Source organism: Paroedura picta, chromosome 5 (assembly GCF_049243985.1).
Source record: "Paroedura picta isolate Pp20150507F chromosome 5, Ppicta_v3.0, whole genome shotgun sequence".
Taxonomy (NCBI): domain Eukaryota; kingdom Metazoa; phylum Chordata; class Lepidosauria; order Squamata; family Gekkonidae; genus Paroedura; species Paroedura picta.
In genome coordinates this window covers 108,574,298-108,602,269 of record NC_135373.1, presented here as the reverse complement: position 1 = coordinate 108,602,269, position 27,972 = coordinate 108,574,298, and the positions used below count along the sequence as shown (strand labels likewise).

General features: G+C 44.8%; 1 protein-coding gene across 2 annotated transcripts in view; it reads right to left on the bottom strand.

Moving 5' to 3' along the window:
• AKR1D1 (aldo-keto reductase family 1 member D1) overlaps nucleotides 1-27,972 on the bottom strand; it is a 45,354-nt gene that overhangs the window by 9,277 nt on the left and 8,105 nt on the right. Inside the window, exons 1-5 of one of the 2 annotated variants that reach the window (XM_077339813.1) lie at nucleotides 21,363-21,488; nucleotides 12,223-12,390; nucleotides 10,530-10,646; nucleotides 6,740-6,817; nucleotides 4,553-4,675 (exon numbers count right to left, since the gene is read on the bottom strand). In XM_077339813.1, the coding sequence (XP_077195928.1) occupies nucleotides 4,553-4,675; nucleotides 6,740-6,817; nucleotides 10,530-10,646; nucleotides 12,223-12,390; nucleotides 21,363-21,440 (564 nt within the window). In that variant the 5' untranslated portion in view covers nucleotides 21,441-21,488. Of the gene's footprint in view, nucleotides 1-4,552; nucleotides 4,676-6,739; nucleotides 6,818-10,529; nucleotides 10,647-12,222; nucleotides 12,391-21,362; nucleotides 21,489-27,972 lie in introns of those variants that run through there. The other variant, XM_077339812.1, reaches the window with a different exon arrangement.

Sequence of the window (27,972 nt, the reverse complement as noted above, 5' to 3'; positions counted from 1 at the left end):
GCCCAGGGGGGATCTGTGCTCTTAAGGCCCCTGGAAACATAGCCCCCTCCCCTTTTTGGAGAAGCCTGAGGGGGTGGCACGCCCTCAAGGCCCCTGGAAATAAAGCCACTGCATTTTAGAGAGGCCTGAGAAGAAGGCACACTCTTACAGCCAGCAATTTGTGGCAGTTGATTGTGTGAAGTTCCCCACTCTTGTATGTCAGTGTTTCTCTCTGTGTGCGGCTTCCTTGCTTATCTCTGGTCATTGACATCTGGTGGTTTGTGTCCAGACCTTTTTTCTGTTACTGTTTGTTGTTTGTGGCTCTCTGCCTGCATGTTGACTGCAAAAAAACTGAAGCATTCTGTCAAAAACCCTGCTTGGGCACATGATAAACAATTGGCATGCTGGTAACCTGTCTATGGAGAAATTCATTATTATTATGTTATAAATTGGCTGAGTATTTTTTTAAATAGCACTCAAAGAAGTTCTCAGTATCCTCTGTGTGTGTGTGTGTGTGTGTGTGTGTGTGTGTGAGACAGAGAGAGACAGAGAAAATATTTGAGCACTGAGACCTAGAACAGATTGTGCCAGCTTTATAGGAAAAAAAACAATGTTTCTTGAGTAACTGTTTTCTGGAAATCTCTGACAAAAGGTGTATTATTTTAATATTTTTTTAGACAAAGAGTGAGAATGTGTGTGAATAAGACACTGTGATTAATTTTATTGCGCTGTTGTGTTATTATGCATTGGAATCATTTTGGGTAGAAAAACCCACCTTGTCACCCATTCCCTTCAATACAGGCGGCAAGGAGGGGGGAGAAAAGTCCAAAAAACTTTCCCCCCCTCTTCTCTTTCTCGTTGTAGTTTCCTTCTCCCATGATCAAATAGTGCTTTTTTAAACAGAAGATTTTTAAAAATCTCCAGGGAGTTGACATGCCTTGGTAATGAATGAACGGTCATGGAAGTGTTGACCAATTGTTCTGAGATGTTTTGAGGCTGCCTGCACACTGTATTAGAGCAAAAAGCATTTATTTTTAAAGGTTGGAGGGCAGGAAATTATGAGTTTTGTCTAAGGCAGTTGCATGTTAGAGAAAAGAGTTAGCATGTTTAGGGAAGGTTAAGTGAGAAAATTGTTCATAGCATTGTCTGAAATCTAAACTGTCCAGTCTTTTCACAGGACAAAAGCCTTACTGTGGTACAAATTGTAATTCTTCAAAGAATAACATTGTATGTTAGAGAAATACATTTAACAGTCAAAGCAATTAGACTCGGTGAACTAGCAGCTTATATCTAGGCAGTGTCCTCAACAGTTTCAAAGTAATTTTCTTTTTTTTCTTCGTTTGGCTGGGAGGTGATATCTTACGCCTTGAAACTTCAGAGATTCTGCCCCCTTTTGCCTCCTCTGCTCTTCTGCGGTCAGAGTGGGTAGTCAAACTGCGGCCCTCCAGATGTCCATGGGCTACAATTCCCATGAGCCCCTGCCAGCAATCACTGGCAGGGGCTCATGGGAATTGTAGCCCATGGACATTTGGAGGGAAGCAGTTTGACTACGCCTGGACTGGGGGCACTATATGTGGTCTCAGAGAGGGAACATAAACAGAAGGACTTTTAAGTGAGACTTTTCCACTCTAGAAATCCAAAATGTGGTAAAATATGTGTCTAAAAATATGTGGTCCTCAAAATTGTGGAAGTGCACAAGTATGTCTGCCTCTGAATATGTCCACATTCCTGTTTTTCATAGGTTTTGATGTAGTCTGAAGCTTGTAATCTGAAACCAGTGTTTAAATGTGTGTCTCATGTATAAGAAAATGTTGATTTATATTATGAGAACTGGGGGGGGGGGGGGTGGTCCCCTTTTTCTTCTTTTTTGCCTGTAGCCTTCTCCTGACTGGAGATTGGCAACTTTTGTTCTTATAGACTCCAGGGCCATTTTTAAAAATGAAGCAAGCATTTTTATAGTTTGTGTGAGAAACACATGCATATTTTTAAAATGATGTGAAGTTGTTTTGGAAGGGCCCCATGTGAGTGGTGATGTCATTCCAGGTTCATGGCACTTCTCAGGTGTGTGGCCAGGAGGCATGGCCAGCTGACATCACTCAAAGCCTGAAAATTTGATCAAAAGGTTGAAAAAGGCTCCGCTGTGATTTTCCATGAGCAGCCTGGCCTCTGGGAGATGTGGGGATGGGTGGGAAAGAGGCAGCCCTCTGTGGCCTTCCCTACCCAGCCTGGCCTTTGGGAGATATGGAGGAAGGGGTAGGGAGGAGGCAGCAACCCTGCAGCCTTCCCAGCCCAGCCCAGCCTTTGGGATGTGTGTGTGTGTAAGAAATGTGGCATCCCACCTCCCCTGTGGCCTTCCCAGACCAGCCTTTGGAAGATGTGGGGATGGGAAAGTGGCAGCCCACCCCTCCATGGCCTGCCCCATCTGGCCTTTAGAAGATGTGGGTTTTGATAGGAAGGTGGGGACAGTGGTCACTTGTGTAGACACTGTTGTATGGGGGTGCCCCTCCAAAGCAACTGTTTTCTCTAGAACCCTTCCTTCCTTCCTTCCTTCCTTCCTTCCTTCCTTCCTTCCTTCCTTCCTTCCTTCCTTCCTTCCTTCCTTCCTTCCTTCCTTCCTTCCTTCCTTCCTTCCTTCCTTCCTTCCTTCCTGAAAGTTTCCAGGCCCCCTCCTGGAACTTGGCAACCCAGCTGGCTGCATATGGAGGTGGAGTCAGGATTCACACCCCGTTCTTGAGATTGGAGTCTACTACTGTTTAACCACTTCACCACACTGGATCTCAAGATGGAGCGGGGAGTGTGTGAGTGTGGGGGAAGAACCTAGGAAGGTCCCACCTGCAGGTGTATGTGCTACTCCCATTGTAATCCTGGGTGCAACAGGCTTTGCCTCTAGTACGATTATGAAACATAAACAAAATACCTGCAGAAGGAAGTCAACCCAATAGCATTTTTTTTCCTCCTTTCAGTTTTCAGGACATACCATTGGGTCAGTCTGACATCAAATGAAGTTTATTATTAGCATTTTTTAAAAAGATTTCTCCCTTATCTGGTTTTTTCCAGCAGGGGGGAGGGGACTAGGGGACCAATTCATCCCTCAAGCATCTCAAAACCAGGCCTGAATTTAGTTTAAAAATACTGAATGGGGGAAGATGGTCTTCTTTTGCCCTGGGCCTCTGAGAACTCTTGCTGACCCAGTTCATAAAAGCCAAAGTCTCGTAGCTGCAAAGATGGAACACATTCCACACAGCTGTTTCATTTTAACCCACAACTAGTGGTGTGAAGTTTACCGCAATGTGGGGCCCCAAGCTCAGCATTTGTTCCAATTCACGTTAAATTTCTTTTGCTCAAATTGGAAAATGTCCTCAGCTATGCTAGTCAAAGCGCTTCCAATCACAAGTTCAGTCTGATCTGGTAGAACATGCTGACCCTCTCGGGTTGCCAAGAAAACCATGTTCCAGCCCTCGTGGTAGATTCTGTGTTGAGAGCTTAGAAATTCATCATCTGTTAGATAATTGAACCCATAAAACTTTTTTTTTTAAGCCTCTAGCTTCCCCAGCCTCAGCATTTCCCATTTAACAGGTAATACGACCTAATGTCTGTGATAAATTGGGTACACTGTGTTCATCCACTACTCAGACTGATTCACCCAATGCCTTCAGGCATATGGCTCCTTGAACAGCATCAAGAGTCACAGCTCAAGATACTGATCCCTGATTAATCAAAGACACTGGGCTTCTATATCAGGAAGATAAAAAGTGGCAAATGAAACGATCTTCAAGCTGGCGATGGCAAATTTATTTTATTTTAAGTTTTATTTATTTTATTTAAAGTTTATTCCACTTTAAACAGTTCCTCAAACTTCCAAAACATCAAAACGAACTCCTAGGTATTTTTTTGTTTGTTTTCGGTCTCTTCGTCAGTGATGTAAGATACTCTTTAACCTTTTATAACAAGTCCTCTTTAAATGAATTCCTATCATACATCAGAAGGATATGACCTTAAGCCTATGGCAATGTGTATGTGGTTCAATCTCCAAATGTTTCTATGGTATCCACTTTACAGAGGTCTACAAATATTAACATCACTAAGTGCAAATGCTCTTTAGTAGTGACCCTAATAGTTCGTTTCGAAGTTTTGGAAGTTTGAGGAATTGTTTATAGTGAAATAAACTGTTATTCGCCATTGCCGGCTTGAAAATCATTTAATTTGATCGTATTACAGCTGACGGGTCTTCAACTGTTTGATAAAAAGTCGCAGGACCTTTAAAGAGGCGGGGAAACCATTTCCAAGTCCTGATTTCAGTGCCATAGAATAGGGATTCAGCAATGTAGAGAGGTGACATGAATCTACCCTACACAGAAGACCACCTGATTCAGTGCTGTCCTCTCTGACTAGCAGCACCCCCTCGGAATTTAGACCCTTTTGTGTGCAAAACAGGTGCTCCTCCACTAGCCATGATCCTGCCATGGTCCGCCTTCATCTGTTTATTCTCCATCTGTTTATTCTCCATCGCATGTTGCTGCTAAGGCTTCAAATTTGCTGAGATGAGTGATGAGATACAAGCCTTGACCATTACCTGGTTGGTGACAGGTTTGTGCTTAAGACCTGGTTTATTCAGGATCATTTCCAGCTGCCTCCGGTTGAAGTTGGATACGCCAATGGATTTTGTCAAGCCGGCATCTTTGCATGCTTCCAAAGCCTGCCATGTGGAAGCAGATAAACACAGCTTTGCTTGGAAATCTTATCGTTATTTCCAGAGAGGCAGAGAGTGAGAGACAGAGAGAGAGCTGTTTTTTTAAACCCCACTTTTCACTACCCAAAGGAGTCCCAAACCAGCTTACTGACACCTTTCCCTTCTTCTCCCCTGCAACAGGCACCCTGCAAGGTAGGAGGGGCTGAGAAAGCTCCCACAGAACTGCTCTGGGAGAACAGCCCAAAGAGAACTGTGACTGGCTCAAGGTCACCCAGCTGGCTACATGTGGTGGAGCGGGGGAACAAGCCCATCTCTCCCAATTAGGCCACCACTCTTTAGCCATGACACCACACTGGCTGACGCAGGAGGAAAAACAGAGGAGAACGAGAAGGTAAAGCAATGATGTCAAGCAGAAACTTAAAATTATAAAGGGCTCTAACAACTGCAGACTGAAAGCCAGTGCACAGCAGTCACCCAAACTCTGGACGAGGATTTGGGAGAGTCTGGTTTGACTCCCTACTATGCCATGGATGCTCACCCGCTCTCGGCCTAACCTACTTCTCAGGGCTGTGGGGAGGATAAAATTGGAGAGAGGAGGTGGATGTAATCTGCTTTGGGCCCCTGTGGGAGAGGAAGCCGGGGGTGCAAATGAAGTAAAGAAAGATGGTTGCTCTGTACTTGGCAGGAGGGATGCCAACAGTAGATGGAAAAAGAAGAGGATTCTCCGTTGAGACATCACGTGAAACCAAGGCTAGTTTGGGAAACCCACTTTCAGCTCACAGATAATCGTCCCGGTCCTGGTTTGCTTTGAGGATTGCCATTTCTTTTTCTGCAGTCTTGTAGGACAAGCTAGGATTAAGCTAGGATTCGGCAAAGATATCTGCATTCAGACATCACATAGAATCATAGAGTTGGAAGGGACCTCCTGAGTCATCTAGTCCAACCCCCTGCATTATGCAGGACACTCACAACCCTATCGCTCATCCAGTGTCACCTGCCACCCCCTTGAGCCTTCACAGACATGAAACCCTTAAAACTAACTATGGTCAATAGATAGGGTGGCCAGAATAAGGCAGGCATCTGATGGGACACGGACCTGGGGGGTGATCTAATGATGTCACCATTGCTGCAATTCAATGGTTGCTTGTGATTCACAAACGAGGAGATGGCACTGCAAGCTATCTCACTGACAAGGGTACATGGGACCATTCTGTACGTTTTGCCTCCATCTCTTGTTAAGCCAATTCTAGACTTAGGGTTTATTTTTCATGAGTTGCATTTTCGAAAAGAATCTCTGATCATTAGGCACGAGCCCATTTGTATGAGTCCCCATCCCCAAATGCTCAATATTTGGGTGTGCATCCACGTAGGTGGCACCTTGGCTTTGAAGGAGCCACTGAACTCAAACTTTGTTCTGTGACTTCAGGCCAACTTGGCGACTCATGTGAACTGAAACTACCATTCAGTTTGAGATGCCAATAATAATTATTATTAATAATTAAGAATTAATAATTATTTATTATTAATTACATTTATAGACCAACCTCCCAAGATCAGCTCAGGGTAGTATATCTATAATGTATATCTATAAGACTTTGTTAAGAAAGGTACATACAGACAATATAAAAACAACAGATTTCTATAGAGGCACACTCCTCTTTGAAAGCTGGATAATTCACAACATAGGGAGGAAGAGTAGAAACCATTCCTGCCTATCAATTAACAAAATGCCTGCAGCCTACTTAGGGCAGAACATGTCAACAGATGAAACAAATCAAAAAGGAGGAGGAGGAGGAGGGTTCTTATATGATACTTTTCTCTACCCGAAGGAGGCTCAAAGTGGCTTACAGTCACCTTCCCTTTCCTCTCCCCACAACAGACACCCTGTGAGGGGGGTGAGGCTGAGAGAGCCCTGATATCACTGCTCGGTCAGAACAGTGCCGTGGTGAGCCCAAGGTCACCCAGCATGTGGGGGAGTGCAGAATCGAACCCGGCATGCCAGATTAGAAGTCCACATTCCTAACCACTACACCAAACTGTCTCTCAACCCATGTTAGGTGAACAACTCACCTCCCACGTGGCACATAAGTCTGTCTCATGGTAGATCCACTTTCCGTTTTCATCCAAAGGATAGATGGCCTCTCCGGGCTAAAGAAAAAGACAAGAGAGAAAAAGAGAAGGAAGATGAGCGCTACATTCAGTATTCACCTTTCACCTTCCTTCAAACATGTTGAGAAGGTACGTCTTCTCATTCCTCATTGCTCAGCACTTGTGAACATAAGAAATGGGTCTATAGAAAAAGCAAAGGCACGCAGGAATTTTATTGCCCCAAAGATTCAAAATATGTAAATCCAAATATAAATCGGGTATAAAGTTAATCTTCCCTTGAAATCCCTTTAAAATAATAAAACTAGGGAAGCGGAAAGGTTGAGTGGCATCACGGTGTCCTCTTGAATCATGGGTGTGTGGGACAGTTCAAGTTTGAACATGAAATGAAGAATTGTGTTCTGAATATGCTCACCAGCCTTCATCTGTATTATGGTTGTACCCCTCCACTCTAATGAAACCAGGTGTGTAGCGGGGAGAAGGAGGGGAGCTGGTATAAAATGCAGGAATGTGGAGTTATGCCCTGAATGCGCATATCAAATTTCATACTCACACATTTGCATTACTACATTGGAAACATAACATCAGCATATTACTAATTAAAAGACTTGGACCATTTCCACATTGGAGGTTTCATGCCGGGCTGTAGGCTGGAGTTTGAGTCGGAGCTGGCCTGCCTCTTCCTGCTCCCTTACAGGGGAGCATTTGGCTCGGTACACTTCATCCACCCCATATTTGAGCTCCTGCATGGGAGGTAGGGCAGCAAAGTTCCCAGTGTGGGAATGGTCTTGGCTTAGCTAATTTGATTCTTTATACATAAAAGTCAAACATGATGGACCATGGTTTGTATGTTCCCATGTGAGATTCACAGGTGGTTCTAGTTCCTATACATTCTTCTGCCTGTATTTCTTCTGCTTCGGCTTTGGTAGCAGCACAGAAACTTCATTGCTCCCTATTGGCATCACAGGTGCTGGCTGGGCCCTCAGGGGGCACCGAGGTCTCTGCCTCGGCCACCTCAACTCCCTTGGCCTCTTCTGCCTCTTCTGGTGTGCTCCCTGGTGCGGGACTATGTACTACATCACATCCATATCCATATCCATTTCAGGAGGCACGCCAGAAGATGTGTCCCACATCAGAAACTAGGAGGAGTCTGCATTTCATCGAATCTACTTTCTACCCATGATTTTGAGGTGCATTGATTTCATATTTTTGCCAATGTTTTCAATGCTGTTTAACTGGTGGCTTGGGAGACTCTATAAGCACTTTATTTGCAATACAGTGTTGCCCAGCACGAACGGATTCTCTGCTGTGTTATTGGCCACTGTGAAAAATGGGGGAAAGTCACATGATCTCATAATATGAGGGAACATGTTGAGGGCACAGTATGTACAGTAGAACCCACTGACACTGGCAACGCAAATGGTGTGATCACTCGTAAGAGGACTGCAATTGGAGGAGGAGTCCTCTGGCAGAAGCTCAGGAGAGAGGGGAAACAATTACTAGAAAGTGAACAGATCACTGGAGCAAGGAAAATCAATGTAGAAAAACCTGATGGACGTGGGCAGTAAAAATGAGGGAAAACACCTGTGCATTATAGGCCATATTATACAAGTTTATAAAGGTTTGTGCAATCCACACTACAATCACTCTCTACACTAATAAGATATCTGTACAGACTGCAGTTTTATTTATTCCAAGGTGCTTTGAGCGCCACATGCTAGATATTTAAAGAGAAGTAGCTATCCATGGCTGTCAGATGGTTGGCAAAGACCAGAGGCAGCCGATGAATGCTTGTGAAATCAACAGGGCAGAAAAATCAATGCTGCAGGATAGCAAAATGCCAGGCTGCTGGGGTTGCAATAGAAAATATGGGTCACAGGGCAAGGTCTGAAGGTACGTAATGCAACCACGTTGTTGAAGTTAAATAACAATGAGGTTCAAGGGGACCTTGAAAACTAACAACATTTAGTCCAATCAAAGACAAGCCAATCCATTCAAACTGGGCAAGGACTATGCCTACCTGTTGAAGATGGGCTGAGTATCAAAAGCATTGTTTGATTGTTTATTTATGTATTAATTATTGCATTTCTAGCCTGCCACTCCCGCAAAGTGGCTCGTGGCAGGGAACCAACATTCACCCTCAATAAAAACCCCATTAAACCCCCTCAAATCACACATACCTTGGTGGCAATACAAATCCCCTCCCCACTCCTGACAGCATCCCACCATGGGGCATGAGGAGTAGCCTGATGACCCAGCTTAGCCTGGGGAGGGGCCCACAATCTTACCTGCTCTGGCCTCAACCAAAGACCTGGTGGAAGAGCTCCATCTTACAGGGCCTGCAGAACTGTGACAGCTTCATCAGGACCCTTAACTCTCACGGGAGCTCATTCTACCAGGTTGGGGTCGGGACTGAGAAGGCCCTGGCCGAGGCCGGGTGAACTTTCCTTGAGCCAGGGATCTGCAGCAGATTAGCACCTGCAGAGCAAATGGCCCTGTGGGGGGCATAAGGGGCCCAGGCCATATATGGCCTTGAAGGTTAGCACCCAAACCTTGTAATTGATCCAGGCTGCAACTGGTAACTAATGCAGCTGCCTCAGCACTGGCTAGATATGGGGTTAAAACTAATCAAGGAAGTGTAGCATGAGACTAATTTACATCAGCAGCTCACATCAAGCTACAGTGAATGAGGAAGCCCATGTCTGGGAGAGAGACTGTATTGAATCTCTGGATGAATCCTAATTCAGCACTTTCACATTAGATTCTCCCTTTGATAGATTTCCCTAAAGGTAAAGGTATCCCCTGTGCAAGCACCGAGTCATGTCTGACCCTTGGGGTGACGCCCTCTAGCGTTTTCATGGCAGACTCAATACGGGGTGGTTTGCCAGTGCCTTCCCCAGTCATGACCATTTACCCCCCAGCAGCAAGCTGGGTACTCATTTTACCGACCTCGGAAGGATGGAAGGCTGAGTCAACCTTGAGCCGGCTGCTGGGATCGAACTCCCAACCTCATGAGCAAAGCTTTCAGGCGGCTGCCTTACCACTCTGTGCCACAAGAGGCTCGTTACAAGATTTCCCTAGCTGCTTAAAAACAAACAAACAAGACTAACTTTCCGATACGCTATAGCATGTCTTGGAAGATTTAAGGTGTCAGTCACTGGTTTCTGAATACCGCGATTGTTAGGGTCAGATTTCTGCCCATTTATTCTTTTGCATAGGGACCATTTTGTTTGCTCAATGTAGAGAGGACAAAAGCATGGGTGACATGTCGGGGAGGCAGGCACAAAACTCCCATTGCGTGACTGTAACAAAGTCATTGTGGTCGTCCGCTAATAAACACAAGGAGCAATCTTTTCACACGAAGGCACGGCAGTCTGTAAATTTGACATTGACTCCAAAGAGTTCACCATTCACATTGCAGCCTGCCAGGGAAAGCTTTTAACAAAGCGGTTTGCAACTGCCATAATGCCGCAACCCCAACTGTGGCTGCAGGGGCAGTGCGCGCACATGCACGCAGGCGCAACGACACTCAACAATCAGGAGGCAGTGTGGAGGCAGCCAGTGCCATGGCTCCGGTGGCGGCAGCCTCACGTTGCTGCCTGCAGCCACCACCGCCCGCCGCCTGCAGCTGCTACCTGCTGTCGCGGCAGTAGCAGCCTGTCTTGGCGACCCCGTGGAAGGGGCCAGGTGACCCTACTTTGGGTCGGACCCCAAGGCTGAGAACCACCCTTTCAACAGAAGTCCTCTTTTTTACCTTAAAAGCCATCGGCAACTCAATAATGTAGAGGTCAACATAGTCAAGTTTCAAGATGTCCAAGGTCCTCTCTAAAGTTGGCCGCACCAGGTCAGGCGGGTGACACGTGTTCCACAGCTGAGACAAAAAAATGATAACGAGAAATTAGGAACCTCCATGTTAGTGAGCTTGAAAATTAAGCATCCTTGAAACGTTTAATGTTCTGGCCAGATTGACAAGAGGTAGTAGCCAGGGACACCACACTTGTATACATAATAGCAGAGGGGCAGATTCAGGTGTTGGTTTGGAGCAGCAGAATGAAGTGGTAGTCCAGTTGCACCTTTAAGACCAGCCAAGTTTTAGCCGAAGTATGAGCTTTCCTATGCATGCACACTTCTTCAGATACAGAGGGGTAGTCGTGTTGCATCAAAATAAATAGGAAGCTTGTGGCACCTTGAAAACTTTTTTCTAACGCACATGTAATGCACTCTCTATGCAGAATGAGACAATAGCTGAGAGTGGTGGTCCTAGACATATGTCTTAGAAGGTGGGCTCCAAAAAGAAACAATATAGAAGTATTTGTTGGGGCTACACCAAACAGATTTCACTTGACCACCCAGCTAAACTTTAGAATTAGTTTCAGATAGGAGTGCGTTGTATAATAATATTGACCACTGAGGAAGACCCATGAGGGTCAAAATGCATTTGGTCTGCTCATGTGAAGTTAGATCTGTATAGTTTTTACTTTATTTTTAACGTTCTATTGGTGCACTTTTAATAAATATTTGTTATTTTATATTTTATAGCTCAACTTTTGAGTTCCTGACCTTTAAGACCAGGCAGTTTTATCCAAAGTACGTGCTTTCCTGAGCATGCACACTTCTTCAGATACAGAGGGGAAAGCTTGTGGCACCTTAAAAACTACTGATTTTTGTTCCGGAATAAGCTTTCATTGACTAGAGGATTGACTCAAATGCCTGAAGAAGAGAGCTCTGGTGCTCAAAAGCTTAAACTGGAACAATTCCTGCAAGACTCCAGAACCCCAGAGAAATTCCAAATCCTACAAGCAACAAAAACATAAGTCTTCCTAGGGCAAAGAGTCATGAAATATACATGCTAAACATGTATTTCTTTAAGCAATATGCCAAAGTACAGCTATTGAGGATTTCAGCCAACAAATGTTTTATGATTCAGCAAAGTGATTACTCCAGGGACTTCGGCACATATAAAAATGTCAGAGACCGAATAACCAGAGAGATAGAGATAGAAAATAACTAGATAGCAAAGAATGTTGCATAACACATTGAAACATGCCCAGGAGTCCCCCTGCTCTCCATTGCAGCCCACCAAATTCAATATCCAATTACTAGTTTGGACAACTTGTAGAATAAAAGAATGAGACTTCATGTTCAAGAATTTCTTTGCAATTTTCATTCCTATCCAATCAGCAATGATAATAAAGAAAAAGACACTCCAGATGGACATTGAAACAAAACGTCTGAGTGAGTAGCAGAAGAGTTAATTGCATTCAAAGAATTCTACATCTTGTACCATAAGTTAACTGCTTTTAGTTTCCTAAGAAAACTGCTGTTAGTTTCCTAAGAGAAAATGTAAGCATTTTCATGGGGGAGGGGGGGGAGAAAGCTGGGTATAAGTGGAATAAACAAACAAATAACTATCATCACACTTTAAAAAATCACAAGGGGTTTCTTACTTTGCCACAGTAGAATATGTCTTCCCGATTGACCTTTCCTTCGGCAATTTTCTCTCGGATGGCCTGCCCGACTTCATGTTCGTTGTAATACACATAAGCACCATCAATGTGGCGGTAGCCTGTGTCAATAGCTGTTCTCACAGACTCTAAACAAGTGCCTTTGGGGGTCTGTACAAGAAAACAAAATCCACATCATCATTTGTTTTTCCACTAGAGATTTTCTTGCTTTTATTCTTTATAACCTTATCTTTTTATTTTTAAACTATAAAAGTATATGGAAAAGAAAAAAATAACAGTTGATCACAGTAAATCCCCATCCCTCGTCCTCGATGTCTCCTTGACTCTCCATTTGGTAAGATAATCCATACAGACCCACTATGCACAGCAGTTGCTACGCCGGGCAGCCGCCGTGCCATGGCATGTACGCCCATGTACGGGGCTTCTCTGCCATATGCAGACGCCCCGGTGTAGCCCGCGCACACGCACTTTGCACCAGGGTGGATTTTCAAAGACATTGGGACAATTCTTTATGTCTTTGTAAAAACAAACTTTCAACTGTTCTCTCTGTTTCTGATCTGTAATTAATTAGAAACCCAAATAAAACTAAGATTGATAGAAGATAGAGGATGGATGGATGGACGGACGGACGGATGGACGGACCAACCAATGTCACCGCTGAGGTGGTTGAGGCTTAGATATAAAAATCTGTTCCACTTAAGATTTCTGGTAAGGCCTTGGAGGAGGAGTTTATCTCATGGCTTAACTGCCACTCAGCGCTTAACACCCACTCAGGGTGGCTGTCCCACCCCTGAGTGCCTCCTCTTCCAACTGGGTTGCCAGTTTGTCCAGCGGCCAGCTAATTGCCCTCCATCCCCCCACCCCCGATCACCTCTTCCTCCTTCCCTCTGAGGCTTGGAGGCTGCAAATCCCTGCTGTGTGAGAGCTGCCCCTGCCAGTGAGTTCTCTAACAGCTGCCTGCAGTCTTTCCAGGTTCTGGGGGGAGGCCATCTGTAGAGTTCTTCCTCTCCACTCCCCTAATCTAGTGCCCATTATATTCCTGAATGCAACGGGCTCCTCGACAACAATCAGAAATGGGACCCAAAAAAGAACCTCATGGGTAGACAACTCCACACTGGGAAATACATGCAACTTGGGGATAGAGCCTGCAGAGGGAGGGTTTGGGGAGGGATGGGACCTCAGCCAAGTATAATACCCTGCCTGCAAGGTATAGTGGTTAACAGTGGTAACCTCTAATTTGGAGAATGGGTTTTGATTCTCCATATCTCAAGCTGGGTGACCTTGGGCCAGTGACAGTTCTCTTAGAACTCACTAAGCCCCACCTACCTCACAGGGTGTGTGTTGTAAGGAGAAGAATGGAATCTAATTGTAAGCTGCTTTGAGACTGCTTTGAGAGAGCCAGTTTGGTGTAATGGTTAGGAGTGCGGACTTCTAATCTGGTATGCTGGGTTTGATTCTGCACTCCCCCACATGCAACCAGCTGGGTGACCTTGGGCTCACCATGGCACTGATAAAACTGTTCTGACCAAGCAGTGATATCAGTGCTCTCTCAGCCTCACCCACCCCACAGGGTGTCTGTTGTGGGGAGAGGAAAGGGATGGCGATTGTAAGCTGCTTTGAGCCTCCTTCAGGTAGAGAAAAGCAGCATATAAGAACCAGTTCTTCTTCTTCCTTTGGGTAGTGAAAAGTGAGGTAAAAATCCCAACTTCCCCTTGGGGGAAACTTCTGGTAACCCTAACTTGATTGGCCCTTTCCCCATCTCTTCCGAAATTTCTTTCTAAATGCTATTTGAGAACAAATCCATTAGAATGAAGATCAGATCCTAGAGAGGGGGATCTGAGAGTTGAGAGCCAGGGGTATGGGAACATCTGTAGATTCTTCCCATGGCAAAAGCTGCAATGGAAAGTCTGCTGCTTGAAACACACCTACCTACACAAGCCATAGTGCAGGAGTGGCCAAATGGTGACTCTCCACATGTTCATGGATTACAATTATCTTGAGCCCCTGCTATCATGCTGAACTTCTGGAGAGACACAGGTTGGCCACCCCTGTGGTTGCCTCACCTTTTTGTCCTCCTGGCAGTAAGCCTAAAAGCAAACAAAAATACAGCTAGGCCTCAATTTCTCAATGGTCTTAATAGACTTGCCCCATGGCTGTCCACAGTGCATTTGGGTGTTCACACAGCGGTTCCTTTGCTGATCTGATACTTACACACACAGCATTTTGATACATGCCAGATACGTTGCTTTCTAGGCTTTAGCCAAGGGTCCACAAGAGGGAATTGTCTTTATTACTGTTTTTTTTGGCTCGGTGTCCAGGGGCTATCTTACCCCAGCCAGCTCAAGTCTGTTGTTCCAAGGACACTCTGTGCCTTTCTTGAAAAGATAGCACTAATTTAACAAGAGGTTCATTTGCTCTCCTGACTTGGGAGCCTGCAGACTGCTGTTGCCGAAGCCCAGTTTTGGAAGTGGGATGGGGAAGCTACTGGGTCAACAGCGTTTTAAGTCTTGTTCCAGAACCAGAGCAAGGGTGGCCTTCACGGGATAGCAAAGTCAAACAAGGATACATTGCTAGCCTTGGCACTGGCTGAAGGGGTCGGGGGAGATGCTTGAGTCCCACCCCTGCTGTGAAATATATGTTTTTACTTTAGGGCGATGGATTTTTTGAAAACCACAAGTGAAACTCTCACCAAGGGACTCCCTCTCTCTTTGTTAATAGCATATCAGTTGACATTGAGAAGAATTCTTTTTTAATTTCGTGCAACACAAACATCATGGCATTACACTGGACAGAGGGGCAGAAAAGTGTGGGTTGGTGGTGACTTGTATGTGTGGCCAGTGCTGGAAGAAAGGTGCCAAAGGAATACAAGCCCCTGTTCTGGAAAGAAACCTCAGGTGTCCTTTGGACCTTGCTCTTCCCACAAATGGAATCTGGTGCCTGCTGCAGACTGTTTCTCCTGGGCAAAGGTCAGTTGCCATGTTTATTGAATAGAACTTCAAATAAAAACATGGAAAGTACATTTTCTACTTTCTGGTTTTAGCCAAAAGAATAGAAGAAACCAAGAAAGCAAAATGTTGCATAACTTCTCTTTACCAGAGTGAGCAAACTGAAACAAAACAGCTAGCTAAAGAAATTAAGAAGAAAAGGAGAAGGTAAAGAGCAAAAGGAGGAGCTAAAGGGGAAAGGATGTGGCTGAAGGAGGAAGTTGCTGCATCAAAGGGATGAAGAAGAGTTGGTTTTTCTCTACCTTAAGGAATCTCAACATAGCTTACAATTTCCTTCCCACCTTTCCTGAGAGAACTGCGAGTGGCCCAGGACCACCCAGCAGACTTCTTGTGGAGGAGGTGGGGAATCAAACCTGGTTCTCCAGATTAAAGGCTGACCTGGTTATACTCTAAAATCAGAGTCCAGTAGCACCATTAAGACCAACAAAGATGTATTCAAGGTGTGAGCTTTCGAGTGCAAGCACTCTGCGTCAGACTAAAAACGAAGAGTGCTTGCACTCAAAAGCTCACGCCTTGAATAAATCTTTGTTGGTCTTAAAGATGCTACTGGACTCTGATTTTATTGTGCCACTTCAGACCAACATGGCTACTCATTTGAATCTGGTTATAGTCTGTCACCAAACCCTACAAAACCTTGGAACTGACCCTGATGTGGACTCAATACTCTCAAAGAGCCACCACCTTCGTAACCAGCCCCCCCCAAAGTAAAAGTGACACAAACAAATTCACTATTTGTATACTTCCCCTACCACATTAAGGGGATCCACCAAGGGAACTTTGCATTAGCTCCATATCTAAGAGTCTGGAGCTGGCATTGCAAAGAAATCAATATCATGTGTAGACAGATATTTGGCATTAGTTTCTTCAGAGAGATTATGTAGCCAAGGGATTTCCTTTCTTCCCTCCAAACTCCTCTTCCAAGTACCCTCTTGTTTCACACAAGCAAAAGATGTAACAACAAAAAAAAAATGTTAAGCAGCTGGTGAGAAAGAAAACACAGAAAAGCATGGAATTTTCTGCCCATGTTCTCTGCAAAGATACATGTCCTCCAGCTCTTGCAAAGGAGACCATGAGCAACACCCAGTTCCCGTACCAAGGATTTGTATGCTAGCCTCTCTTCCAATGATACAATCCATCAGCCGTAATATAAGCAGAAGAAAAAAGTCCCAAGCTGGCGATGGCGAAATGATTTATTCCAATGAAAGCAAGGTTCAAAACAATCTTTCCATATCATAAAAGGCATTGCGTGGCCCCTTGATGACTCACTTCTTAAAACAGGAGGCAACTGGACCTGACTGGGGGTATTCCGCTAATAGGGAAAAGGCAGTCTGAGGGATCTGCCCAGCAACTGCTGACAAGCCCAGACTATCTTTTTCCTATTGGTAGAATATGCCCCACTCAGGGAGCAACTGCTCACTTCCCACCTGGAGTTTCTCCATCACCACAGCTGGACAGGGTGAGATTTGGCACGTTGTGAAACCAAGCCAGGGCTCTGGAGCAGGGGTAGTCAACCTGTGGTCCTCCAGATGTTGGCAGGGGGCTCATGGGAATTGTAGTCCATGAGCATCTAGAGGACCACAGGTTGACTACCCCTGCTCTGGAGGACTGGAATCTCCTTGTCATTGGTGATCTTTACATTTTTTCCACTGGTTAAAAAGACATTCCTACCAGCCAATCCAAATCATGGGATTTAAATTCACTTGAAGAGCATTAATTTGGCCCTTTTACGAACTAGCTATGGAAGTTATATTGAATGAAGATTGCTCTGAGTGGATGAACTTGGGGAAAAAAAATTAGACAGAAAGCTAGCACTGCTGCTTTCCCAGTTTTTCTCCTGGTAGGGAGAGCCACAGGGACAGGTTTTGCACAGAAAGGGCTGTAAGCTTTTAACCGTCTCAAATGTCATGTAAATGTCTGTGCTTTTTAAAAACACTCAAGATAATCCTCTTGAATATAAACATGCATGTGGATTCACCATTCTGCCTATTCATGAACTGACTGTCTTAGTTACTCTATCAGTGATTGCTTACTACTAGGAGCCAACATCAGGGGAAGGCCTTGGCCTATGTGCCCTGTAACTCGCCCTCCAGAGGAACTGGTTGATCAGGATGCTGGACTAGATGGATAACCAGCAGGGCGCTTCTTATATTTTGCTCAATATAATGGGAGGCTTAAAATAATTCGCAAGAGTTGCCTCAATAGAACTGCCATATTTACTGATTGTATTTTTATTTATTTATTACATTTGTATACCGCCCTCCCGTAAGGCTCAGGGTGGTTCACGTGGATGTAAACAAGAATAATACATCAAACAACACATCTTGCCTTGAAAACACCACTGGGGTCCCCATAAGTCAGTTGCGACGAAAGCCCTTTCCACCCTTATTCCTCACACATAGGATAATGCACTTTCAATGTGCTTTGGTAGCTGGATTTTCCTATGCAGAACAGGAAAATCTACTTATTAAGTGTATTGAAAGTGCATTAACTATTGTGTGCAGAATAGGCCTTACTGAAAAGGAGGATGGCCCTGAGTACAAGAGAACCTTCCATAGATACACATGCACAAATGAGTTTTCTTACGGGACTTAGCTGTAACTTTAACACATCTTACTATTTTTGTGGCCTACCAGGGGAGGGGAACTAGTTTTGAAGTAAATACAGTAAAGGTAAAGGTATCCCCTGTGCAAGCACTGGGTTTTGAACATGTTGAACATCGTTGACCTCCTTCTCCTCCACCCCCCCTTTTTTAGGAATGGGGGTAGGAAGGGGATCTTATTATTGTGCTGCCATGTTGTGACATTTTAAAGTCTTTTAATGGGAGTTTTAATGGGTTTTTTAAGACATTGTAACCCGCCGCGAGCCATTTGGGAGTGGCGGGAAATAAATCGAAATAATAATAATAATAATAATAATAATAATAATAATAATAATAATAATAATAATAATAATAATAATAATAATAATGGGTCATGTCTGCCCCTTGGGGTGACACCCTCTAGCGTTTTCATGGCAGACTCAATACAGGGTGGTTTGCCAGTGCCTTCCCCAGTTATTACCGTTATACCCTCCAGCAAGCTGGGTACTCATTTTACCGACCTCGGAAGGATGGAAGGCTGAGTCAACCTTGAGCCGGCTGCTGGGATCAAACTCCCAGCCTCATGGGCAGAGCTTTCAGACTGCATGTCTGCTGCCTTACCACTCTGCACCACAAGAGGCTGTTGTAAATACAGTAGTTGGTGGTCCACTATTGGTCAAAGGCTTTCCTGAGATCTTAGGAAAGAAGTCCAGGTGAAGCTCATGACTTACACCTGATCCTTTTAATCACAGATTCTGAGGAGTGAACTTGTGATCATCTGTATGCAAAGCAGATGTGCTGTCACTGAGCCAGGCTTTGGGGCAGGGGGTTGGCTGAAACATTCATAAAACACCATCAAGGAGCTGATTTTAAAAAGTTAGTAACTTGAGTAGAAGATCCAAAAGTCTGCCCAATCCTCCTTTAATAAAATAAGTTTATTTTTTTTAGTAGAGTCCAATTTTTCCCAGCCACTCAAAAAAGCTTTATTTGTAGGGTCACTTGATGAAAGAGATCCTTCCTTTGGTCTTTTGAGTGCCTCACCTGAAGCCACAATCCCTGGGCTACAAAGTCTAACAGCTGGGGCCAATTAACTCAAAATGAGGCCCAGATCCACCAGGACTTCCGGAACCTCTAGGCAGACTTTCATCTCCATTGATGCCTTATGCGTTCCTGCCTTTGATCTAGCAACAGAAGGTATACAAAATGCTCTTAAACGCTCTGTTCCTTCACTTCAACATGTGGCTGTGAGTGAATGCCCTAACTCAAGAAAACTGTTTTAATATTTGGGGTGGGGTGGGGAATGAGAAGAGGGAGAGTTCAAAAACTCACTCAAGCAAAAATGAATATCCTAGAGAACCATCCATGTGAGCATAGTGGTTAAAGTACCAGACTCTGACCTGGGAAACCCAGGTTTGAATCCTCACTCTGCCATGGAAGCTTGCTGGGTGATCTTGGGTCAGTCTCACTTTCCAGCCAACTTGTCCCACAGGCTGGTTATAGCACGGGTAGTCAATCTGTGGTCCTCCAGGTGTTCTGGATGTGGGGGAGTAGGGAATTAAATCCCTGCATTTGCTGGCAGGGGCTCATGGTAATTGTAGTCCATGAACATCTGGAGGACCACAGGTTGTTATAGGACCCCTAGGTTATAGGATTGCCATGTCCCTCTGAGCAGTGGGTGGGAATTTGGGGATGCATTTACTGGGAGCAGGGAGCAATGCCTGACATTCCAGTGATGTGCTTAAATGACCCAGAAGTGATGTAGGCACATCGGGGGGAAATGATGCTGTGGTTCTTGGGCAAAATGGTAGAATTAGCTCCTACCATAGAGTTTTTGTCCAAAACTGAGAGCGTCACCCTGGACGTTCCTGATCTGCCTGTGCCATGTAGGCACAACACTGAAATGCTGGGTGCTCCTCCCTTTTAGAAAGGGAATAATTGCCCCCCACTGGCAAAGGGGATTATTTATTTTATTTATTTAGATTTAGATTATGGCAGAGAGACCCCTGAGCCCACTGAAGGGTCTGGGTGTGAGGATAAAATGGGAGAGAACGATGTAAGCTGCTCTGGGTTCCCTTTGGGAAGAATGGTGGAATATAAATAAAGGAAATATATGAAAATAAATTAGACATCACCATCCCCCAACATGCCTCTAAGCAGCCCTGGAGCTCTAAAACAAACATGTTCTAGCCTCTGGAAAGTGGAACATACTTTGCCGAAGGGTTGTGACTCAGTGATAGAACATATGTCTCCGTGATAGAACCAGCTTGGTTAAGAGCAGTGATTTATGATCTGGCTAGCCGGATTTAATTCCCTACTCCCCCACATGCAGCCAGCAGGTTGACCTTGGGCTAGTCACAGCCCTGATAGTGCTCTCTCAGCCCTACTTGCCTGTTGTGGGGAGAGGGGAGGGAAGGCGATTATACGCTGCTTTGAGACTCCTTCTGGTAGAGAAAAGAGGCATACAAGAACCAACTTTGCTTCTCTTCTTCTTTGGCTTTGTATGCAGAAGGTCTCAGGTTCAGTCCGTAGTAAAGGTAAAGGTATCCCCTGTGCAAGCACCGGGTCATGTCTGACCCTTGGGGTGACGCCCTCCAGCGTTTTCATGGCAGACTCAATACGGAGTGGTTTGCCAGTGCCTTCCCCAGTCATTACCGTTTACCCCCCAGCAAGCTGGGTACTCATTTTACCGACCTCGGAAGGATGGAAGGCTGAGTCAACCTTGAGCCGGCTGCTGGGATTGAACTCCCAGCCTCATGGGCAAAGTTTTCAGACGGCTGCCTTACCACTCTGCGCCACAAGAGGCACAAGAGAAAAGAGGCATACAAGAACCAACTTTGCTTCTCTTCTTCTTTGGCTTTGCATGTAGAAGGTCTCAGGTTCGGTCCGTAGTACCTCAAGTTAAAAGAATCGGATAAGGTAGTGATGTGAAAGCCTGGAGACCCTGGCCAGCCTCTGCCAGTCAGAGCAGACCCTTCTGACCTTGACAGATCAGTGGTCTGACTCAGCATAAAAATGTGAAGCTGATGCTGGGGCTAGATGGGCCATCCATGACCGAAGCTCCAACTATTCTTAAAATACAACTAGTAGATGCTGGGGGAGGGGGGGGGGGTTGGGGGGTTGGTGAGAGATTTTGGAGCGTTAGTCCTCCACTCACCCTCTTTTTTTTGCAGGGGAAAATATACCTGCATCTGTGTTGTATGTTCCCTCCCCCTCTGCAAGATCAAGAGCCTCAAGAGGTTGCCAAAATGTCAAGAGGAAAATGTTGAACTCCTTAATGCAACCCCAGTCTGAATTCTCCCACTTGCTTTTTGCAGAGTAGAAGTGTTCAGTATTTATTTAAGTCCTCCCTAAAGCGGCAAACCTGTGCCTGAGCAATACTGGTCAGGTGAGGACCCTCCCCTAAAAATGCCCTAGAAAGCTAAAATATCAAGGAATAGAATTCTCCTCAACACACTAGCTTCTATATGCAACCTGAACCATACAGGCAGCCGGGATGCATGTATAGGATACCTGAGAGTACCGAAATGCTCTTTGGTTACCTGTGTTTTTTCCTCCCTTTCTACCCAATACAGCAGAGGCTTCATTCGGTTGCTACTTCCAGTTCCCCTCCCCGCCATGGAAACATGGAAGGTCCGCACACGATGTGACTGAACGTCCTGTCAATGTCGTTCTGGCATGGAGACCTAGGTGCAAGCTCTGTTTACATTCTGTTTTTAAACTGTGTGTACTCAGGAGAAAGTCCCATTGATTTCAGCAGGGGTTTACTCCCAAGCTGTGCGCCTCAGACAGCAGCTTCAAAACAAGATATGGAAACGCTATTCCAAACCTGGCCCAGAATTTGAGTTTTCATTGATCTAGCATTTTATATCCCGCTTGTTTGTGCAAGCGTATTACATGATAAAACTGAGAATCCCTCCCCTCCACAAAACAGGGATCTGGTCCAGGGGTCTGTGTTGTTCAACATATTTATACATGATTTGGATGAGGGATTAGAGGGTGTACTTATTAAATTTGCATATGATACTAAACTGGGAGGGGTAGCAAACACAACAGAAGACAGAGTCAGAATACAGGATTATCTTGATAGGCTGGAGAACTGAATAAAATGAAATTCAATAGGAAAGGTTCAAGGGGATGGCAGGTTACAGCGGATGAGCGATAGGGTTGTGAGTGTCCTGCATAGTGCAGGGGGTTGGACTAGATGACCCAGGAGGTCCCTCCCAACTCTATTATTCTATGATTCTAGGTGAGAAAAAAAAAGCGCGGGGAGGAGGCAGAACCCCCAGGGTTCAGTTTAAAGGAGCTCCCAGGCAGGAACTCACTCTTTAAAATGGGGGGCATGTCCCTGAACTTAACCTCAGAATGTCCACCTCATCTAGTTTGGCCCTAAGAGAACAATAAGGCCCATGGCTCTGTTGAGCATCCCTTACCGACTAAGGTTCCTAGGGTCATCATGACCTAGGGCCAGGGTGGCCAAACTGTGGCTCTCCAGATGTCCATGGACTACAATTTCCACGAGCGCCTGCCAGCAATATCCTGGCAAGATTTGTAGTCCATAGATATCTGGAGAGTCACAATTTGGCCACCACAATGTAGGATATCTAGTCTGACCAGCCCTCTGTTCAATGTAGGAAAGTCAAAGTTAGAGCATTCTTGACACATGGAGGTCCACCAGAATGTTTAAGGCAGTGGTTCTCAACCTTCCTAATGCCGTTCCTCATGTTGTGGTGACCCCCAACCATAAAATGATGCAAGTGTTCTTTCACAGAAATTAAACCAAAACCGACCAATGGCATGAAGATCCATTGTTCATGATGGTATATTATGATATAAAAGACATAGAATAACATTGCGTATTTCACTGACAACCGAATTCAAAGGACTGCATCTTATCTTCCCCTGCTAAGCAGGATAGATGCCCAGATAGACATGGGAGGAAAATATGAGCAGGCAGATTGTAGTGGAATGCAACAATTTTGCAGTTAATTCCCTGCTAGGTGATGCTAGCGATCCACCCTACAGGGGTAGGTTTTCCTTGTGGAATAATAAGCATCAAATTAAACAAAAGCTTTGCAAATTTATGAAGAAAAGGAGTTGATTTTTATACCCTGACTTTTCACTACCTTCCCTTCCTCTCTCCACAACAGGCATCTTGTGAGGTAGGGACGGGACTGAGAGAGCTCTGTCTGGACTGATCTGCGATAACAGTACTATCAGGGCTGTGACTAGCTCAAGGTCACCCATCAGGCTGCATGAGGAGCAGCAACGAATCAAACCTGCTTCTTCAGACGAGAAGCCTCCGCTCTTCACCATTACACCAAGCTGGCACCAAAGTGTAGACAGATTATGGCAAAACTGATCTCCTTTGAGGCTTTGCCATGTTTAACATTTCAAATGAGAAAATTGTCTGATACATTATGGAAGCTGGCAGAGCAACCTAGGGGATATTTCTCTGATGAGAGCATTTAAGAACAACAGTGTTACTGCCTTAAATTCCATGTGCTAGGCTGAACCAACCAGCTACTTCTTTAGCTTTAGGCTTCTAGTCTAATCTGATAACACTACAAGGGATTCTTTTTCAATAGACAGGAGCCCCTGGAATCCACTGTCTGAGCTGGTATCTTCTGAGATAAGTTATCAGCAGTAGAATCTTCACAACAGTCCAGCTTGGAGAAAGTTCTCACCAGAGATCCTACAGGTAAAAGGAGTTGTATGAGGAAAAGGTGGTAAAAACATACTATGAGAACAGTGGATGTGATTCCAGGGGATATGAAAGCTCACAGGGCAGAAAAGGCCACCAAGTGCCAAAAAGAATTGGGTGAAAGGACAGCAGGCAGGGAAGAGAGGACAGAAAAGACATGGAGTGAAAGGACTCATATTGAATGAAAGGCTGGGATAATTTTGTATGACCATCACAAATACTGGGTAGGAAGGGAAGCTATCAAAGAGTCAAGTTAGCCCAAGAGAAGTGATAACAGCAGACAAGGCAAGGGCATGCAAGGAAATGTTAATCTAGAGAGGGTTTTTTGCACTGTTCTAAAAAGAGAGCTTGCCTCAGCCTCATTTTTTCCTAGTCCACAATTAACATCTTGGCTGAAATTATGTTGTCTCCTTCAACCAGTGGTCCTCAGTCTTTCCAGACCTAGGTCATGGGACCGACTGAGCTACAAACATAAGATAGGAAAAGGGGACACAAGGTTATGATTTTACTGGGGTCAAAGCCAAGACCATAGGAGACCGTGTTAACAAACACATGCAAATATCTCGAGGTATACACTAGTGAGGAACATTCCAAGGGTCAGAGTTCTGGAAGAAACTGTCTTCTGCTAAGTACCTTGTCTTGCCGTTCTGCTGATTCTCTGTGTGCTCAGGTGACGGAAAGCAGTGGAATTTGGGATGTGAGGTGATACTCCCAAATCAGGCTGAAGTAAAAGGAGAATTCTAAGAAGTATCCCTGACCAGTTAAAAAGGAGAAATCAGGTATGATGATTTCCCCAGACTTGTATGAGAGACAGTGCTTCAGACTTCTCAATAGACAGAGAGATACCAGTACTTTTAGGAAGGGAAAATAGAAGGTACTAGCAGAAGAGCACCCACCATCTAGGAGCCAGGGGAGTTTAGTGGAAATCACAAAGACACAAGAAAAAAAACAAGTGTTTTTGGATAAACACTGTGACTAGAACCTCTCCGTTTACATGAAAGTTTAAAATCTGAAAGTTATGAAAATCTTTAAAAGCCTATAACTAAGAACCTGAAACTATAAAATAACTCATCACAACTATCCTCACACTCAACATAAAGTGAAATCTTTTGTGCGTTGGTTGAAAAAACACCATTCTGACAAAGATTCAGAAAAGTGGGCTCCACACCTTCCCAAAAGTTCTAGGGCTGAGTAAAGCCCAAAAGGTCTGTGACACAGCAGGGCAATCAGCATCATTTTATAACAAAGAAAATCATGCTACAAGGGCAGCTCACTCGGTGGGGAAACAGCTTTATTATTTTGGAGGGGAAATTTACCTCAGGATGGGGAAGTGTGTGTATGTGGGGGGTCCATCATAATATGTTAACTTTCAATGTGGCAAGTGTGTTCCCCTGGTAGTGTGACTGCTCAAAATTACACACATCTGGGCAGATCCCTAAAAGACTGTTCCACATTCTCCCCAAAGGACTAGAATGGGCCTCTTTCATTACTCATGTTGCAAAGTTGCATTCCAATTCAGACAATTTGCTCATTTCCCCTCTCCCCGCTTTTTCAAAGGCTGCCTGCCTTTCACATTTTAGCTAGTTAAGTCATATTAGCATTTCAACTAGCAGTTTTTAAAATCTCCTCCCCTGGAATCTAAACAATCTCCGCTCCCTGCACAGATTCCCAGTTCACTCACTTCATGCACCTGGCATAAAACCAAAGCTTTTAAGGTTTTTGCACAATCCCTAAACTGCAAAGATAATAGTCATCCCCCCCCCCCATGTTTATTCACCTAAGCACTGTAATTCAAGAGAGAGCCCTGTGATGCCTGCAGCAGTCACTCATACAAATTAGTGGTATTGACTGCCCATTCCTGGCATGACTTCTCCACCTTGATATGAAAACCTTCCACATCACTTCCCTGCCCACCAGAAAAAGAGTCATTGGCTAACTTTCTGCATGATTATGTAATTTTGAGGAAATTCCACGTTGATACAGGGGATTTCAAAGTGAGCTGAAGGTTTAAGACTAGAATGGAATAAACTTCAAAAAGGAATCAAGCTATGTTAAATTCGAGCGGTGTTCTGATCTTTGAAGAGCTGCCATGAAAAAACGAGACAAAGCAAAGAATTTATTTAGGCTCTGTGGATGGAACTTTGACAGGCAGGGACCCCACAGGTGCAGTGATTAAAAGAGGTGGAGAGATTGCCGATCTATTATTTATTTATTTATTTATTAGATTTCTAGTCCACCTTCCTCCTTAGACTCAAGCTGGATTATAGGACAAAACCCCATAAAACCACAATCTTAAAGTAAAAAACCTCAGACGGCAGAAAAACCCTCCAGTCCTCCCCATAGTTGTCAAGAGGGTCATCTGATGATGTAACATCGCCTGAGGAGGGCCCAGTTCTCTTAAGAGACACGGCTTCAACCAAAGGCCTGGTGGAAGTGCTCCATTTTACATGCCCTGCGGAACTTTGGTAGCTTTGGCTGGGCCCTCAGCTCTCCCGGGGGCTCATTCCACCAGGTTGGGGTGAGGACCAAAGAGGCCCTGGACTGGGTCGAGACCAGGCATAACTCTCTGGGTCCAGGGACCACCAGCAGATTAGTACCTGCAGAGTGAAGGGCCCTGCAAGGGGCATAAGCAGACAAGTGGTCACTCAAGTATGCAGGGCCCAAGCCGCAGATAGCCTTGAAGGTCAACACCAAAACCTTGAACTTGATCCGGGCCAAGACCAGTAACTAATGCAGCTGTCTCAGCACAGGCTAGATGTGGATCCTCCAGTGAGGACTCTACCAGCCACATTCAGCACCAGCTGGAGTTTCCAGGTCAAGGACAAGGGTAGGCCAACGTAGAGTGAGTTACAGAAGTCCAACCTAGAGGTGATCTGCTGAGATACCTTTAAAGGCACAAGTTTAACATGGGGAGAGGTTGGGAGTTGAAGAGGTAGGTTAAATTTTAATGGTGTGTTTCCAAATACAAGCCTATTTTACTCATTTGAAGTGGGCTTAAGTCTAATCATGAATTTCCATTACAGGTTTTAAGAGCCAGGTAGGTAAACATCTGTCAAGAATGATTTATGGTATAAGCTCTCCTGAGTTTAAGGGGCTGCTTCAGACTACACAAAGATTCTCAGGTCCCAGACACTGAATTCTATTGTTCCTGTTTGTACATGAAGAAGGGGCTTAAACTCTCCATTACTTACCCCTGCATAACATTTCCAGTATAAATACAACACAAGAAAGTGCAGAAAACGTCCCCACCCTAAACCTCAGGTTCCTATCTCCCTCTCTTCCTGCTGATAAAGCTCAAAAGATTCTTCCAACAGTCGTCTGCCCTACTGGGAAAATGCTATTCTAACAGCTTCTTCACTCAGACCGTTTATGCACTGGAGGTTTCATGCCGGGCTGCAGGCTGGAGTTTTAGTCATGGCAGGTTGCCCCACCTCTTCCTGCACCCACAAGGGGGAGCATTTGGCCCAGTGTGCCTCATCTGCCCCCAATTGTTGCTCCTGCACAAGAGCTGGAGCAGTGAAGTTCCCAGTGCATAAACGGTCTCACAGAAGCCAATCCTTGCTGATCAGGATCTGAGTAGATTAGGGACTCTCGCCCCTCCCCAAATGCTTAGTTCTATGTCCGTCCTGGCCCTACCTGGTGGAATGAGCTCCTGGAACATATCGGAGGCCTGTGTTCCACTGGGCTCGTAAAACAGAGCTCTTCCATTATTCTTTTGATTGGGGCAAAAGTTAATCATAGAATCATAGAATAACAGTTGGAAGGGATCTCTGGGGTCATCTAGTCCAACCCCCTGCACAATGTAGGACCAAACAAGCAAAATATAGCATAAAATAGAAAACACACACAAGAATGCAGCAGCTGCACAACAAATCAATAAATCAATTTAAAAAATCGATAAAAAAACAGGACACAATCAAAGTATGCACAGAAAGAAACCAAACAAGCAACATTAAAATGAACAAATGAGGCAATAAAAATGGGTAGTAAAAGGGGCAAGGAGCAAAAACTGCAAGTAAAAAAAGCCCAGGCAAGTAAAAAGTAAAAAACTGCAAGTAAAAAACTGCAAGTAAAAGCCCAGGCAAGTAAAAGCCCAGGCAAATTAAACTTTTCAGCATCTTGAAAAACAACAAGGTAGATACCAGTAGGGTTGCCAAGTTGGGAGATATGGGGGAGGGAGAAGACCCAGAGAGGGTGGGATTTTGAAGAGGGGAGGGTTACAATACCATAGAGTCCACCTTCCAAACTGGCCATTTTCTCTGTTGTTTGGAAATCAATTGGAATAGCCGATCTCTAGCCACTGCAGGGAAATTGACAACCCTCTTCTAGGTACCTGAGTCGCTTCTTTGGCTAGAAGTACCTGAAGCTAGGCTCAAGCTGAAGGTGGGCAGGATGGCATGAGTGGAAGCTTTGCTGCAATTAGCAAGACTTGCTTCCGAGTAAGAGTG